General features: G+C 34.1%; 1 protein-coding gene across 1 annotated transcript in view; it reads left to right on the top strand.

Annotated features, from left to right (window-relative positions):
• Positions 1-19,535, top strand: part of KCNH8 (potassium voltage-gated channel subfamily H member 8) — a 384,094-nt gene that overhangs the window by 128,759 nt on the left and 235,800 nt on the right. The window contains exon 3 of the mRNA XM_074269414.1: positions 15,849-15,980. Within this exon, the coding sequence (XP_074125515.1) occupies positions 15,849-15,980 (132 nt within the window). The remainder of the gene's footprint in view (positions 1-15,848; positions 15,981-19,535) is intronic.

Raw genomic sequence — 19,535 nt, 5'->3', positions numbered from 1 at the left:
GTCCTGAAATTGGAGTTGGAAAAAATAAAGAATTCACAGGAGATGCAGGGAAACAAAATTAGTGAATTAGAAAAGGTTAAAAAAACACAGGAAAGTAGGATTTCTGAATTGGAAAAGATAAAAAAGTCTCAAGAAAATAGAATTTCTGAATTGGAAAAAGAAAATAATTCTCAAAAAAAAAAAATTAGGGAAATGGAAAAAAATTCAATAGAGCAAAATAATTCATTTAAAAACGAAATTGGGCATTTACAAAAAGAACTAAAAACTGTGAAAGAAGAAAATAACTCCTTAAAAGTCAGGATGGAACAAATAGAAATGAATGATTCACAGAGAACCCAAGAATCAGTCAAACAAAACAAAAAAAATGAGAAGCTGGAGAACAACGTCAAATACTTACTGGGAAAATCTATAGACCTGGAAAATAGATCTAGGAGAGATAATCTGCGGATTATTGGACTTCCAGAAAACTATGACCAAAAAAAGAGCCTAGATTCTATTTTACAGGAAATTATCAAAGAGAACTGTCCAGAGATAATAGAAACAGAAGGGAAAGTAGATGTGGAAAGAATTCATCGAACTCCTTCTGAAATAGACCCTAAAAAAAGAACACCACGGAATATTGTGGCTAAGCTGCAGAATTACCACACAAAGGAGAAAATCCTGCAAGCAGCTAGAAAAAAACAATTTAAATACCAAGGTGCCACAATAAGGGTCACCCAAGATCTGGCTGCCTCCACATTAAAAGATAGAAGGGCCTGGAACCTGATATTCCGTAAGGCAAAAGATCAAGGACTGCAACCAAGAATGAACTACCCAGCTAAGTTTAGCATCTTTTTCCACGGAAGAAGATGGTCATTCAATGAAACAGAGGAATTCTATATATTTCTAAGAAAAAAACCAGACTTAAACAAAAAATTTGATCTACATCCACAAAACTGAAGAGAAACAGAAAAAGGTACACAGAACCCTTGAGAACTGTAACTCTGTTGTGGGTATATAAAAAATACTCAAGGATAATTTGATTTTACTGATATAAAAGAAAAAAAGGGGGGTGTAGTAAAGGGAAGGAGGTCGGTTCAGAAAAAGGGGAAGGAGTGATAAAAAGAGGGAAACTACATCCCAGGAAGAGACATAGAAAATACACCATATCTGAGGGAACTTAGTGAGGGGGAGAATCATTGTGTGAATCTTACTCTCATCAGAAGAGGCTCAAAGAGTAAATAATTAACATATTTGTTTTTCAGAGAATTTTCTCTCACCTCATTAAAAGGGGGGAGAGGAAAAGGGAAAAGGAAAAGGGGAATAAGTGAAGGGACTTGGAGGGAGGGGGGAGGGATCCTAAAAAAAAAAAAAAAAAAAAAAAAGAGGGAGGGTTGCGCGTCACAAGGGGGGTCTGTAAATTAAATATCGGGGAGGGGGATCAGGGGGGTCAAGGGAAAAAAGCATAATCTGGGGATAATACGATGGCAGGAAATACAGAATTAGTAATTTTAACTGTAAATGTAAATGGGATGAACGATCCCATCAAACGGAGACGGATAGTAGATTGGATCAAAAAGCAGAACCCTACAATATGTTGCCTACAGGAAACACACTTAAAGCAGGGAGATACATACAGAGTAAAGGTAAAAGGTTGGAACAGAGCCTATTATGCTTCAGGTAAAGCCAAAAAAGCAGGGGTAGCTATCCTTATCTCAGATCAAGCAAAAGCAGAAGTAGATCTCGTTAAAAAAGATAAGGAAGGAAACTATATCCTGCTGAAAGGTAGCATAAATAATGAAGCCATATCAATACTAAACATATATGCACCAAGTGGTATAGCATCTAACTTTCTAAAGGAAAAGTTAAGAGAACTGCAAGAAGAAATAGACAGTAAAACTATAATAGTGGGAGATCTCAACCTTGCACTCTCAGATTTAGACAAATCAAACCACAAAACAAACAAGAAAGAAATTAAAAAAGTAAATAGAACATTAGAAAAACTAGGTATGATAGACCTTTGGAGAAAACTGAATGGCAATAGGAAGGAATATACTTTCTTCTCAGCAGTTCATGGATCCTATACAAAAATTGACCATATACTAGTACATAAAGATCTCAAAATTAAATGTAGGAAGGCAGAAATAATAAATGCCTTCTTCTCAGATCACAATGCAATAAAAGCTACATTCAGTAAAAAGTTAGGGGTAAATAGACCAAAAAGTAATTGGAAACTAAATAATCTCATCTTAAAGAATGACTGGGTGAAAGAGCAAATTATAGAAACAATTAACAATTTCACCCAAGATAATGATAATGATGAGACATCATATCAAAATCTTTGGGATGCAGCTAAAGCGGTAATAAGGGGAAATTTTATATCTTTAGAGGCTTATTTGAAGAAAATTGAGAAAGAGAAGATTAACGAATTGGGCTTACAACTTAAAAGGCTAGAAAAAGACCAAATTATAAACCCCCAACCAAAAATTAAACGCGAAATACAAAAATTAAAAGGAGAAATCAATAAAATTGAAAGTAAAAAAACTATTGAATTAATAAATAAAACCAAGAGTTGGTTTTATGAAAAAGCCAATAAAATAGATAAACCTTTGGTAAATTTGATCAAAAAAAAGAAAGAGGAAAATCAAATTGATAGTCTTACAAATGAAAAGGGGGATCTTTCCACCAATGAAGAGGAAATTAGAGAAATAATAAGGAGTTACTTTGCCCAACTTTATGCCAATAAATTTGATAACTTAAGTGAAATGGATGACTTCCTCCAAAAATATAGGCTCCCTAGATTAACAGAGGAGGAGATAAATTGCTTAAATAGTCCCATTTCAGAAAAAGAAATAGAACAAGCTATTAATCAACTCCCCAGGAAAAAATCCCCAGGGCCAGATGGATTCACATGTGAATTCTACCAAACATTTAAAGAACAATTAGCCCCAATGTTATATAAATTATTTGAAAAAATAGGGGATGAAGGAGTCCTACCAAATTCCTTTTATGACACAGACATGGTACTGATACCTAAACCTGGTAGATCGAAAACTGAGAAAGAAAATTATAGACCAATCTCCTTAATGAATATTGATGCTAAAATCTTAAATAAGATATTAGCAAAAAGACTTCAGAAAATCATCTCCAAGATAATACACTATGATCAAGTAGGATTTATTCCAGGAATGCAGGGCTGGTTTAATATTAGGAAAACTATTAATATAATTGACCATATTAATAATCAAATTAATAAGAACCATATGATCATCTCAATAGATGCAGAAAAAGCATTTGACAAAATCCAACATCCATTCCTACTAAAAACTCTTGAGAGTATAGGAATAAATGGATTATTCCTTAGAATAATCAGGAGTATATATTTAAGACCGTCAGTAAGCATAATATGCAATAGAAATAAACTGCAACCTTTCCCAGTAAGATCAGGAGTGAAACAAGGTTGCCCACTATCACCATTACTATTCAATATAGTACTAGAAACGCTAGCCTCGGCAATAAGAGCCGAGAAAGAGATTCAAGGAATTAGAGTAGGAAATGAGGAAATTAAACTATCACTTTTTGCAGATGACATGATGGTATACTTAGAGAACCCCAAAGACTCTGCTAAAAAGCTACTAGAAATAATTCAAAATTTCAGCAAAGTGGCAGGATACAAAATAAATCCACATAAATCCTCGGCATTTTTATATATCACTAACAAAATGCAACAGCAAGAGATACAAAGAGAAATTCCATTCCAAACAAATGTTGAGAGTATAAAATATTTGGGAATCCATCTACCAAAGAAAAGTCAGGAATTATATGAGAAAAATTACAAAACACTTGCCACAAAAATAAAATCAGATTTAAATAATTGGAAAGACATTCAGTGCTCTTGGATAGGCCGAGCGAATATAATAAAGATGACAATACTCCCCAAACTAATCTATTTATTTAGTGCTATACCAATCAGACTCCCAAGAAACTATTTTAATGACCTAGAAAAAATAACAACAAAATTCATATGGAAGAATAAAAGGTCAAGAATTGCAAGGGAACTAATGAAAAAAAACTCAGAGGAAGGTGGTCTAAGTGTACCTGATCTAAAGCTATATTATATAGCAGCAGTCACCAAAACCATTTGGTATTGGCTAAGAAATAGACCGGTAGATCAGTGGAACAGATTAGATACAAAGGACAAAAAAGGGTACATCTATAGCAATCTAATCTTTGACAAACCCAAAGATTCCAACATTAGGGATAAAAATTCATTATTCGGAAAAAACTGTTGGGAAAACTGGAAATTAGTATGGCAGAAATTAGATATGGATCCACACTTAACACCATATACCAAGATAAGATCAAAATGGGTCCATGATTTAGGCATAAAGAGGGAGATAATAAATAGATTAGAGGAACAGAGGATAATCTACCTCTCAGACTTGTGGAGGAGGAAGGAATTTATGACCAGAGGAGAACTAGAGATCATTATTGATCACAAAATAGAAGATTTTGATTACATCAAACTAAAAAGTTTCTGTACAAATAATACTAATGCAAACAAGATTAGAAGGGAAGTAACAAATTGGGAAAATATTTTTAAAAACAAAGGTTCTGACAAAGGTCTCATTTCCAAAATATATAGAGAACTGACTATAATTTATAAGAAACCGAACCATTCTCCAATTGATAAATGGTCAAAGGATATGAACAGACAATTCTCAGAGGAAGAAATTGAAACTATATCCACTCACATGAAAGAGTGTTCCAAATCACTACTGATCAGAGAAATGCAAATTAAGACCACTCTGAGATACCACTACACACCTGTCAGATTGGCTAAGATGACAGGAACAAATAATGACAAATGTTGGAGGGGATGTGGGGAAATTGGGACACTAATACATTGCTGGTGGAGTTGTGAAAGAATCCAGCCATTCTGGAGAGCAATCTGGAATTATGCCCAAAAAGTTATCAAACTGTGCATACCCTTTGACCCAGCAGCGCTACTACTGGGATTATATCCCAAAGAAATACTAAAGAGCGGAAAGAGACATATATGTGCCAAAATGTTTGTGGCAGCTCTTTTTGTTGTAGCTAGAAACTGGAAGATGAATGGATGTCCATCAGTTGGAGAATGGTTGGGTAAATTGTGGTATATGAAAGTTATGGAATATTATTGCTCAGTAAGAAATGACCAGCAGGAGGAATACAGAGAGGGTTGGAGAGACTTAAATCAACTGATGCTGAGTGAAATGAGCAGAACCAGAAGATCACTGTACACTTCATCAACAATACTGTATGAGGATGTATTCTGATGGAAGTGGAAATCTTCAACATAAAGAAGATCCAACTCACTTCCAGTTGATCAATGATGGACAGAGGTAGATACACCCAGAGAAGAAACACTGGGAGGGGAATGTAAATTGTTAGCACTAATATCTGTCTGCCCAGGTTGCATGTACCTTCGGATTCTAATGTTTATTGTGCAACAAGAAAATGATATTCACACACATGTATTGTACTTAGACTATATTGTAACACATGTAAAATGTATGGTATTGCCTGTCGTCGGGGGGAGGGAATAAAGGGAGGGGGGGTAATTTGGAAAAATGAATAAAAAAAAAAAAAAAAAAAAAATATAAAGCATTTCCTAAGCACTGAGCACTATGTGAAATACAATGTTAGACATTGTAGATATAGAGACAAAAAAGAGCATTACTCTTTACTCACTACTTTCAAGGAACTTGAATTTTATTGGGAGGTTCCAACATATATACAGCTAAGTAAAAATAAAGTTTATATATAAAAGAAAAACCAAACAATTTCAAGAAGGAGAGTATACAAGAAACTGGAGGGATCAGGAGTGATCTCTTATAGCAAGGGGATTTTTAACTGAGATTAGAGAAAGTCAAGGATAATGCAAGATAAAAAATTAGCAGGAAGAACATTTCAGAAAGAGGATCAATTGCACAAAGATATGAAAGCAAGATGGAATATTCTCTTGACAGAGTGGAGAAGGACAGCTAAAAGATGGGTTTCACTAGAATGGAAAGGAATAATATGAAACTAAAGGGAATAATATCAAATGAGATTGAAATAGTCAGGGATCATAGTGTAGATACCTTTAAAGGCCAAGATGAGAATTTTGTGCTCTATTTAAGAGAACAGAAAGTCAATGAAGATCTTAGGGTGTGAGGGAATCAAATTAAATCTCAGTTTTACTATTATGATTGATCACTTTGCATGACAGAGGTGATCAGATCAATTAGAAGGTCATTATAAGAAGTAATAAGGACCTGAATTAGAGTAAAGGCTATATTGAAAAAGAAGCATTTGAGAAATAATGTAAAGGAAGGATGGGCAAAACTTAATATGGAATTTGAAGGAAGGAGAGAAGAATCCAGAATTTTTATATAGTTATGAATGTGGGTTACTGGGATTGATGGTATCATAAAGTGATCTGCAGATAAATATCCATATACGCATAGAATAGAGATAAGTTCAAAGAAAAATATGATAAGATCTGTATCAAGCAAGTAGAACTTGAAATGCCCAGAGGACATTCAGTTAGAGATTACATATACTTGGTAATATGGGAGTATAGCCCAGAAGGAAGAAGGATTGGATATAATGATGTGAGTCATAAGATCCTTAACTTAAAGGTGAAAAGAACCTACAAATATTCTAGTTCCACTTCCTTATTTTACTAATGAGGTGATTGAGGATTCATGAGGTTAAAGGGCCTAACTAAAATTACTTGGTTAAAATGAGACAGGAGTGGGATTAAAACCTGAGTCCTCTTTCTTAAAATCCAGTAGTCTTTCCACTACACTCTCTTAACTTCAGAATCATCTTCATAGAGATGATCATTGAGCTCAAGAGACCTGATGAAATCCCAGGGATGGGAATATGAAGAAGGAATCAAGGACAGATAAAGATTTAGGGATGTCATAATGATTAGGAAGAGAATGCTGAATGGAAAAATTAAAAATTAAATATTAACAAGAGAGAAAAAAATAGAGACAGAAACTGAGAGAGACAGAGATAAGTATTAAAGCCAAGGAAGTAAAAACTCTCCCAAAGGGAAAGGGTGCTTCATACTGTCAAAGGCTATAGAAAAGTTGAGAAAGAAGAAGACTAAGAAAATAAGTCATTTTATTTTGTGGTTTAAAAACCATTAGTAATCTTGAAGAAAACAGTTTCAATCAAATTTTGGGGTCCCAACAAAATTGAAGGAATTTAGGAGGGAATAAGAGCTGATGAATTAATATAGAAATTAATTATATAAATATAGAAGTGTTTATATATAGATTTAATATAGATATTAATTAGAACTCCTCTACATGAAAGGGAGAGGATATAAGGACAATATGTTGAATGAAAGACAAAGTCATAAGAAAAGTTTCTATTATTTTCGTTTTTTAAGCTAAGACAAGATCTGAATGTGTTTATAGGCAGCAATGAAAGAATCATGAATGGGGAGGATTCTGGGAAGATGGTGGAGTAGGTCCAAAAATTCCACACTTTCCAGATTTCCCTCACAAACAGAACAAAATTGCATCTCAGGGTGAATATAGACTGGTAAAAGACAAATAACATCCCCCTGGGATAACTAGAGAAAACCTAAAGGATTTAACTGATGTAAAGTATAACACATCCAGATTAGCTCAGCAGAAAGTGTCGGCTGAGAGCTCTGGGGCTAGCTGGGATCAGAAGAAGCCTCAACTTGAATCACAGGAACTTTCACTTCCCAAAGAGCAGGGAGACTGAAGGAACCTCTCTGCTGATTAGGAACTCCGTTGTGGCTGAAACATGGCCCTGGACAAGGAGGAACAAAAACACTGGGAGTGCAGAAGCAATGGGTCATCCCCCATCACTTCAAAATTAGGTGCTTATAGTAATAATTCTCATTAAAAGATTAATAGGCAAAGAAGAAAGAAACCAACCATAGAACCCTACAACAGGAATTTTAGGGTTCATCTTCCTAGGAAAACAGTGAAGTAAAAAAGCTTCTTCTACTTCAAAAGAAAACACATTGGAATATTATTGCTAAAATTTGAAACCTCTCAGATCAAAGAGAAAATTCTACAAGAAACAAACAAACAAATGAAAACAATGCTGGAACCACAATTAGAATTTTACAGGTTTTATCAACAACTACAATAAAATATCACAGGTCCTGGAATACTATATATTGACAATCAGAAGATAGCCAGAAATATCATATCCAGCAAAATTAGCTATGATATTGAATAAAAAAATTGGACATTGAGCAAAATTGTAGAGTCTAAGGATTTTGTTTCAACCAAACCTGAACTCAATAACAAAATTAATATCTAAGAGCCATCATCAAAGATTAATTTCAAGAAACTCAACAAGGACAAGTTGTTTATATTTTTTATATGGAAATCCAAATCATATATTTAAATTTGACATCACTCTCCAAAATCTATAGAGTAATAAAGGGAGAGAGAATGGAATTAAGTGGGGTATAGAAGGGTATATAGATCTATGGCAGTGGCACAAAGTATGTAGACTAAAGGGGATGTAATAAAGAGGGAGGGAAAGAGTGGGGAAGAAGATAAGGGAGGCTTCATGGATGGGGAGAGAGAAAGTGATAGCAAGGCAAGTTCAGGAGTAGAATTAAAGTAGAAGAGTTAGAAAGTATAGGAAATAAGAAATGTACACAAACATTATAACAAGGTCAGATATAGAAATTAGTAGGAAAAAATAGAATTGGTAATCATTCATCTCAGACAAAGCCAAACTTAAATATTCAAGTAGCAGAAATTTTCATTATGTCAGCCAGATTAATATAGTTTTAGATGCATGCCCACATATATGTAAATGCATACATATATGTGTGTGTTTGTGTGTATTTGTATGTGTATACATGTATATGTGTATATAGAGAGACATGTGTATGAATATAAATGTGCATAGATATATAGATATAAATGCACATGTAAATATATCTGTGCTTAAATATAGCCTGCTTAGTGGAGGTGAGAGGGGATGAAAAGGGGAAAAAAGAATAACATTTTAAAAATGCACATCAGAGAACAAAAAAATTAGCCTACAAAGAAGTAAACAAAAATGCACAGTCATGTGCGTTTTTATATATTATTATTCTATTATTATATATACTTTCTTGAAATGGAAATTTATTATTACATATTTTGAATCCTCCCTGATGTTCTTCTGCATATATGACAATGTTTTGTTTTGTTTTTAATTTTCCTTTTTTGTGTCTTTTGTTTTTTTCTTATTTTGTATTTAGTTTTAAATAAATAAATACTTTAATAAGAATCATGGATAAAGAAAGGCTTAAGGGGAATGAAAGATAAGAGAAGGTAAATTATAGAAGGACATGTACTGAAATGGTATCAAAAGTCTAGAAAAAAAGAGGTTAAGCTTCAATAGAAGAAAAAAGGAAAGGAAGAAAGAATGAGAGATGATGAAGAAGAAATATAAGGAAGAGAACTGAGGAGATATTGGTACTAAAAAGCATTGTCCATCACTGAGAAAATTGAAAGGGGTGATGTAGGAGGACAAAAGAGAGAAGAGAATGTTGTGAATAGTAAGGTCTAATAGAGAATCATTCAGGAAAACAAGAAAAGGATATTAGGGCCTAGTTGAGATTAACAAACATAAATTTGTAATAAACCTTATTAGTATGATTCTATAACCTCCTTCAGGAATGTTTAGCATCACATGCAAAAAATAGAAAAGAGATGATGTAGATAACCCAAAGCATAATAGTGCAGAGTAACTGGCAGTATACTGATAAAGAACTTAACTCATAGAGGGGGACTAATATATCAATGTTAGAGCGAAGGACAAAGTGGTTGAGAGCAACTGAATCATAGTGAAGATTAAAATAGATTCAGAAGGAGTGAAACCGGAGAGACTGAAGGATAAGAAGTGTTAACTGACAAAAGGAACTTCGGGGTTCTTTATCATGGCAGTGGAATAAATCCTAGGTAATGATGAAATCAAGACTATAGCCATAAGTATATAAATGTATACGTATATACACTGTATATAAGTGAGTTGAAATAAAGATAGGAGTTATGGAAGTTTAGGATACGGATAAATCAGAAGGGTAGGATGTTCAATGAGGTAGCACTATGTATGTGTGCTCGAGTTCTCAAGTGTGAGAGAAATAATTTGAACAGAGAAAAAACTCCTGAACTTCTAAAGACTATAGATCAACTCCTGAAGTTCTTTAGAATGACACAATGTAAAGTCAAGAGACTTAGAATAAAGCAGAGCAGAATGAAGAGACTAAAACAAAAGTTAAAAGATCCTAGAAGATATAATAGAATGATAATGGATAACATGAATCATAGAGAAGTAGGAAAAATATAGAGTGAAATGATAGGAGAACATATTCATCTCAGCAGACATTAAATGTGGAGACTGCAAGTGCTCCTTATCTCTATTCCCTCAAAAGATTACTGTCTTCTAATTCTTAAACTCTGATAACAGAAGGAGAAAAAAGTAATGATAGTGTCTCTTGGTACTTGGCTGAACTCATACCTTACATTCTCTCAAGGGCTTTATCTTAAGATATTTGGGTATATATACATTTGTTGTTCAGTTGTTTTTCAATTGTGTCCAATTCTTGAAGACTCCATTTGGGGTTTTCTTGTCATACTGGATTAGATACTGGAATGGCTTACTATTTCCTTCTCCAGATCATTTTACAGATGAGAAAACTGAGGCAAATAGGATTAAGAGACTTGCACAGGATCACACAGTTAGTAAGTATCCAATGTCAGTTTTGAACTCAGGTACTCCTGCCTTCCAATCTAGCACTCTATCTACTACATCACCTAGCTGCCCTATATACACGTAGCACAGGCTTTTAATTCTTGACTCCCTATATGCAAAGACCTCTATACATGGAAGGTTGAAATCTGAAGCAGGCCATCAGCTGTCACCAAAACTTACTATAAACCTGAGACCTCAAAGGGATAGGAATTCTGCTATTCCAAGCATAAATACATTTTAGATGGTTTGGAATAAATTAGAGAGGAAAGAGACCAGTAGCAGGTAGACCAATTTGGAAGTTATTGTAAGAGTCTAGAAGGGCAGTATTAGAAATAAAAAAGTGGTGATATTTGAATGACTTAAAAGAAGAGGATAAATTGAAGTGTGCTATAGAATTAGGATCTGAGTCCACATGATTTGAGAACTGATTAGGTGTAGAGGAAGGGTGATAAGGAAGAGGAGAAAATCAAAAATTACTGCCTGGTAATAAAGATGATTAAAGGAGAAGATAGTGGCACTCTCAACAGAGATAAGGAAATTAGGAGACAGGATTTGAGAGAAAAATGATGGTTCTTATTTTGTACTTGTAGGATTCAAGATAATAAAGCCTCTGTGCCTTTAAATGCACAGGGGATCTTCTTAAGAAGGTGTGAAAGTCATGTGCAAAAAATGTTTGTGGCAGCCCTTTTTATAATGGCTAGAAACTGGAGGCTGAATGGATACCAATCAATTGGAGAATGGTTGAATAAATTATGATATATGAATGTTATGGAATATTACTGTTCTGTAACAAAGGACCAGCAGGATGATTTCAGAGGGGCTTGGAGAGACTTACGTGAACTGATGCTGAGTGAAATGAACAGGACCAGGAGATCATTATACATGGCAACAACAAGATTATATGATGATCAATTCTGATGGATGAGGCTTTCTTCAACAATGAAATGATTCAAACCAGTTCCAATTTTTCAGTGATGAAGAGAGCCATATATACTCAGAGAATAGACCGTGGGGACTGAGTATAGAGCACAACATAGCATCTTCATTTTTTCTGTTGATGTTTGCTTGCATTTTATTTTCTTTCTCAGCTTTTTTCCTTTTTTACATGATTTTTCTTGTGCTGCAAGATAACTGTATAAATATGTATATATAGATATTGGATTTAGCATATATTTTAACATATTTAACATGTATTAGACTACCTGCCATCTAGGGGAGGGGGTAGGAGGAAGGAGGGAAATTTTGGAACAGAAAGTTTTGCAAGGGTTAATGCTGAAAAATTGCCCATGCATGTGTTTTGTAAATAAAAAGCTTTAATAAAATAAAAAACAGAAATAAGAAACCTTTAAAAAAAGATGTGAAAGTGAGATATATTGATGAGAACTTGAGTCTCTGAGACAAAACTGTAAGGAAAGGTCATGCAGTGTTAACAGTCTTGAAATTTATGAAATGTTCTTATATAGCTGATAGACATGCAGTGTAACAGTCTTCAAAGAATTGTAAATGAATTTCTCTCATGGTGGATTTGAGTGGGCTGCAACATATACCAGATGGGAGGAACAGTGGGTAGAGTGTTGGTCCTGAAATCCAGTTCTGATTTCAAATCTAGCCTCAGAACAGCTCATATCCATGTGAGCCTGGATAAGTCACTTAATTTCTACCTGCCTCAGTTTCCTTAATTGTGAAATGATTAAAAGATGACATAAGGGAAATGTCTGATCAAAAGAAATGATAGGCTAGTCATATGATAACATGAAAGATGAGGCATGGACCATCTATGTATTGTGCTGGTTTCCTTGAAAAGACAGACTCTTGTATTTTGACAAAATCATGGAAAGTTTTGTGGAATAAATGAAGCCTAAAGACTCACCTAGATCTAAAGTCAGAATCCTGTAAACCAGAGATATGGACAAAAGTTACACAGGAAGGGAACGTGGAAACACATACTTTAGTGTCAGTCTGCATCATTGAATACAACATTCAGTGGGGAATGAAAGATGGGTTCAAACGCCCTTAATGCCAGGATTGAAGGCCAGATAGAGATGTTTCAAAGGAATCAGGGACACATTGGCTAAATGCACATGACTAATATTGGGACACAGAAAGGAAAATTAATATAGAAGCATCATCAGCCTTGGTAACACAAAGGCTTTATCTGATTTTGGGACTTTTGACTCCCATGATTTCATCCTGATATATTGAGAAACAAGACTGGAAAATTTTGGATATTCCCCTCCAGCTTTTTAGACTCCACAGCTATACTTCTACATTAAACTGCATACAAATAATTAATGAACTGAGTCTTTAAAAAGCAAGTTGTACTTTTAAGCAGGTTAAACATGCCCTATGTATTTTTATCCATATAGTTTTGCTTAGCAAACTTTTTCTTCCATAGAAAAATACCAAGGTAAGAGTCTCTCAAAGTCAAATCAAACTCACAAAATGAAAATTGGTAAAACCCCAGTTAATAAGATTTTTATTTTATTTGCAAATTGCTATAGATCATAGTACAATCAAAATTAAGAGCCATGTCTTGGATTATTTCTGGAATTTCTTAAAAGGTGAAATATAAGATAGAAAGCTTATTAAGTACTGGTTAGACAAGATTGCTTTTCTGGTCAGCTATTTATTCAGTCTTCATTTCATTTGGTACTATGACATATACTTCTTAAACACACACACACATATATTCTCTCTTTCTTTTTCTCTCTCTCTCTCACTTTCTCTCTCCCCCCTTTCTGTCTCTATATCTAACTCTTTAAAAAGTAATATTTACTTTTGGAAATTGTTGACTCTAGCCTAAATATACAGAGAATATTTTCAAGAAAATGTATCACACCTGCTCTAAATTGACTGATAGGTGAGAAAAGCAATTGGTGGTCAAGTTTTAGAAAGTATAACTAAATATCATTAAATTCAAATAATAATAATAATAATTAACACATATAGCACTCCTAGTTTTGCAATTTACATGTTATCTCATTTGATCTTTCCAATAACCTTTTTAGATAGTTGTTTATTAGTCTAAGTAATAATATTTTATAGATAAAAAGGGGTTATGTGGCTTGCCCAGATCCACACAGATAGTATTTGAGGCAGAATTCACAATCAGTTTTCAGAACTTTAAGTCCAACCCCTTTATCAGTGTGTGCTACCTAAGTAACAATAGCTCAAATCTTTATAGAGAATCTGTGTGGGGAGTGGAAAGATAACCTGTCCTGAGCATTGGCTGTATGACCATGGAAAGATTTTTTGACATCTCAGTACCCCCAGACAACTCTATAAAACTTAATTGTAAAACTGGTTCAGATCTGAATTGTCTCTTAAAGAATTCTTCCTTTTTAGCTTCTTACAGAGATAAAATCAAAGGTCCAATTCTACATGTTCCCCAAAATGAAGTTATTTGTGTCAGAATAGTTTAGTTCAAGCTCTTACTCTGTTACTCTCAGAGTATGTGTATGTGTCAGTAAGCAAGCCATTAATTTTCTCTGAACCTCAAGGTCTTAGTCTATAGAAAGTACAATAATACTTGTACTCCCTACCATTCAGAATGTTTTTGTAAAACTTAAAATTCTATGCAAATGTGTCAGCTTTATCATCATCTTCTTCTTCATTTTCTCATTGCTTTGTGAATTATAAAGCTAATTTGTTAAGGATCTACTATATGACTAGAGCTCTATACCCTCAAGGAGTTCTCTCATTTGTTCCATCAAAACAGCTTTTGAAAAATGGACAATTATTTCCATCTTACAGCCGAGGTGTTAGGTTCTAGAATTTCAAGTGACTCAAAAGGTCATTGGATAGTAAGTGGCAGAATTTAGGTATTCTGACTCCAAATCCCATACTTTATTTATCTAGTCCCAGCTTATTATTTTACATATAAAGGAACTAAAGAGCTAGAGAAGTGAATTAATTTGCCCCAGATCACAAAGAAGTTGATAACAAAGCTTGGATAACCTAGAAAGTACTACTAGAAATATAGAAATCTATGTTTAAGCAGAGACATTTTGGCTTGATTTTTGTGCCAATCTAGTTTTAAAGAGGCAGTATAGTAGGACAGATAGGCCAATAGACCTATAGTTAAAAAGAACAAGATTAAAATTCTGCCACAAAATATGACTGGTTTGTAACCAGGATCAAACCATTTAAATTCTCAACCTCAATTTTTTCATCTGTTATAAAGGAATAATATATGTATACATATATATAGATCTATGTTATGTTAGCATATAATAATAATTATATTATCATATATGCTATATAATAATAACATAAATAGTTGTGTATACCGAATGGGATATCCTATGTAAAACAGCTGATGACATAGTAATAGAGTGCTGAGCCTGGAGTCTGGAAGACCTGAGTTCATATCTAGTCTCAGGTATTTACTAGCCCTGTTTCTCTGAACAAGTCAATCATATTTGCCTCAGTTTCCTTGTCTTTAAAAAAGCTGGAGAAGAAAATGACAAACCACTTCAGGATCTTTGTCAAGAAAACATCAAATGGGATCACCAGATAAAAACAACTGAAACAACTCAATAACAACAAAAATCTAAAGTCTAAGTAAAAATTCTAGGCACTATACAAAAGTGAATGAGTGCTAATAGAGATGAGAATGATGACAATGACAGTGATGTTGCCTTGGTTCATCTACTTTCTGATGATGGAAGAGTTAAACTTAATTGTTTATTTCATAAAAAGAAAAAGGAAAAAACTCACCTCATTAGCAGCATTTTTCATAAGTCGAGGCATGCTCAGTATGAGATAGTTTCTTAAAATAGCATCCCAACATCAAGCAGAAATTTTAAAAAATAGATGAATGAGACTGAAGAAAGCAAGAATGAGGCATATAAATGCTGTATTTCTATGAATGACTGATTTCCAAAGGTAGTATTCTAATTGATGATGCAGTTGGTGATTTGAATGAGGTAAATATCTATTGATCTTGATGCTTTATTTTTAAATTTTATGTTCCCTCTTTAGAGTTATATCAGTTAAAGACAACCCTAATGATTTGTTTTTATTTTTTTCCTTAAAAAGAGAGAGAGAGAGAAAGTAACATTAAATTAAATGACTTTTTTCTATTGCAGGGTCTTCATTTTGGTGCCTCTTAGACATTGTCCCTATCAAAAATGAGAAAGGAGATGTAGTACTTTTCCTGGCCTCCTTCAAGGATATAACAGACACAAAAGTGAAGCTGACTCCAGAAGATAAAAAGGAAGGTTTGTACAGTTTTTGGAAAACATTAACAGATGGAATGCATTTTAAGACTGTTTACTATGGGGAATATAATTTTAGTGCATCAATGATAAATATGCACGATTGTTGACTGTGAGTATTTAGTCTGCTTATAATCAGTGAATTAGGGGATAGTACTATAAGTTTAGAGTTAGAAGGTACTCTAGAGGCCATCTGGTCCATCCCCTTCCTTTTATAAATGAGAAGAGGATTTTGAAGTGACTTGTTCAAGATCACATAGGTGGTAAGTGACTGAGCTGGGATTTGAGACCAATGTATGTCATGGCATCATCTCCCTGATGTCATTGTCCTCTTTCAGAACAAAGAACAAACAACAAGTTATACTTTCTGTTTATAGGAAACAAGAGAAATAAAATAACACTCTGTGGGCTCCCTCTAAAGTATTCTAAATGAAAACTCACTTTAAGAGAACTGCTTTTATTTCATCAGAGAAATAGACCCAATTTAAAGAGATATTGGAATTTAAGGGAGACCAAAGTAGCATCCTATTCACTGTAATGGAGATTTGTTTCCTCTGCCATTGGAAGTAATTGGGAAGAGATACTCTATTGGCATTTGCAATAATTTGGGACCATTGGGAAAAAACTTTTAACAGTTTTCACTGAGATTCTGTCCCAGGCTTTGTAAGTTTTCCCTTATGTCATCATTTTCTTTAGCTCAATAAGCAGATCACTGGTTTTTGCTACCAGCCAAGAAATTTGCCTTTAACAAATGCTGATGATGCATCTTTCTAAAGCTAAAAGTTTGTGTTCTGTTCAGGCATCCTAGTAAATCCCATGACAGGGAAGAGATTTCCAAAAAAGCCCTTGAATGGGCCAGCGATTGACCTATCAAAGATTCTACTTTCCCCACCACCAGTAAGTCACAATTATATATGGCTAATGAATTGAATACCTTGATAAGCACAGGAACCTCCAACTGGGGTCCCTTGCTATAGTAGTTGTCATCTACTGGGGGAACTAGATGCCTCAGTGGATAGATCACCTAATTTGGAATTAGAAAGATCTAAATTCAAATTCAGCCTTAAATGCTTATTAATTATGCTGCCTCAGATTTTTTTTTCATTTATAAAATGAGGAAAATGATATCTCAGGGATATGGGAAGAATAAAATGAGATGACATTTGTAAAACATTTTCCAAATTTTAAAGCATTATATAAATCCCATTATAATCATCATGATCATCATTAATACTACTATTATTATTAACTAGACTGTATTTATTAAAAATAAGTCATACCTACCTAACATTTTATCTTTTCTTAAGAGAATTACATAAGCAGTAGCACAGGGGAAGGTAAAAGATATTTGTCTTGTGTATTACCTGTGATTGAAACCCTCCTTTTCCCCCAAAAAAGCCATTCAGTTATTATATATCTACTTCTTTGACTTTTCTGAACCTTAGCTAATTCTGGGAAAATATTCTTAAAGGCACATGTGATTTTGTGTATGGGGGTGGGGTGTATTTCTGATGTTCTCATCTTCATAAATGTGGTACTTCAGCAAAACAACTGTTTGGTCATGTATACATATATTGTATTTAATTTATACTCTAGCATATTTGACATGTATTGGTCAATCTGCCATCTGGGCGGCAGGAGGGAGGGGAAAAATTGGAACAAAGGGTTTGGCAATTGTCAATGTTGTAAAATTACCCATGCATGTATCTGGAAAATAAAATATTATTAATTTAAATTTTAAAAATAAATAAATGTGGTACTTGAAGAGATTTTAGAGGGTACCAAGTCTAACTCCCTCCCCATCATTTTATATAGTGAGAAAATCAAAGTGTTATCTTCAAAGGAAGGTATAATCATGTTGTCTCCCCAACCCAATGCAGTAAACTCCAGTGATGCCCTAGTGATTCCAACATCAAATATAAAATTGTCTATTTGGTTTTCAAAAGCCTTCATAACCTCACTCCTTTCTACCTTTCCAGTCATCTTATATCTCATTCCTTTACACATAATCTGACATCCAATAACACTGACCTCCTTCTGTTTCTCACAAGACACTCCCCATCTCTCAATTCTAACATTTTCATTGACTGTTCTCCATGGTTGGAATTCTCTCCCTATTATCTGTACCTCCTGGTTTCACTGGCTTCCTTCAAGTCTTACCTTCTCCAAGAAGCCCTCCCCAGACTTCCTTAGTATTTTGAGATTCTGTCCAATTTCTATATCTTGTTTACACATTGTTGTTTCATGGTGCCTTCCTTATTAGACTGTGAGCTAATTCAGAACAGGAACAAAAATTTGCTTTGTCTTTCTTTGTATCCTCACTGCTTAGCATAATGCCTGGTACATAGTATGAACTTATTAAATGCTTCTTGACTTTCTTTTGACAAAGTCTCAAAAAGGTTAATTGATCTTCCCAACATCATTCAGGTAGTAAAGATCCTGAATTTGTATCCAAGTGCCCACACTCCAAATCCAGCACTCTCTCAATGGGATGGAGAACTGTTCTATTGTGTGATACTGAGCATCACTCCATCCCCCAAACCTCCATTAAAAGCAATTGAACAACCATTATGTGTCCTAGGAGACAAGAGCTCTTTAGACAAATGAAGAAGGATATATTTAGAAATGCCTGATGGTCTGTCTTTCTGCCGTCCTCCTCCATTTTTATAAGTGAAGAATTTGGAAAGACAATAGGTGAGAAAGGACTAGTTAGATACATGAAATACCTATTTTCTCACACTATCTGTTTTGGGGGCTTTTCTTTTTCAACAGATTGCTAGAATAGTATCATTGACCTGTTTCACAGGAAGAATACTTGGTGGATTAGCTGCTCAAGGCAATTATAAACCACTATGTGCAAGCCTGGTGAAGTTCAGCTGATATGTCAAAGGGGATGTTCTTCAGAAGAGGGATGGATATTTACAAGAACGTATTTTGACATGGGGAGGTGGCTAGAAACTTTGAACATATATTCTGACTTTGGGAAGAATATTTTACACTTCAAAAGAGAGATCTGAGCCTTTGACTTCAAGGAGAGGTTTGGATATATTGAATAGGTTTATTTAATATAGTGTAGTCACCCTCTCTGTAACTTTTTTAAAGTAAAAAAAAATAATAGAAACTATACTGAGAAGCTAAGGATAGAGATTGATACCTGTGATATGATTTGAGTAAGCTTTCTTTGTCATGTCTGACTCTTCATGACCCCATTTGGGATTTCCTGGCAGAGATACTGGGGTGGTTTGTCATTTTCTTCTCCAGATCATTTTACAGATGAAAAGACTGAGGCAAACAGGAGAAGTAACTTGAACTGAGAAAGATGAATCTTCCTGAGGTCAGGTCTGGTACTTTATCCCCTTTGCTCACAGTCATTTTTATTTATAATTTTTTTTCAAATATGTGCAAAGATAGTTTTCAGCATTCACCTCTGCAAAACCTTATGTTCCAAATTTTTCTCTCTCCCTTCCCCTATTATCTCCTCCTTTAGTTAGCAAGCAAATTATTATAGGTTAAACATGTGCAATTCTTCTAAACATATTTTCATATTAATCATGCTAT

This window comes from Sminthopsis crassicaudata, chromosome 5, assembly GCF_048593235.1.
Source record: "Sminthopsis crassicaudata isolate SCR6 chromosome 5, ASM4859323v1, whole genome shotgun sequence".
Lineage (NCBI taxonomy): Eukaryota > Metazoa > Chordata > Mammalia > Dasyuromorphia > Dasyuridae > Sminthopsis > Sminthopsis crassicaudata.
This window is presented reverse-complemented; position numbering and strand designations above follow the sequence as displayed.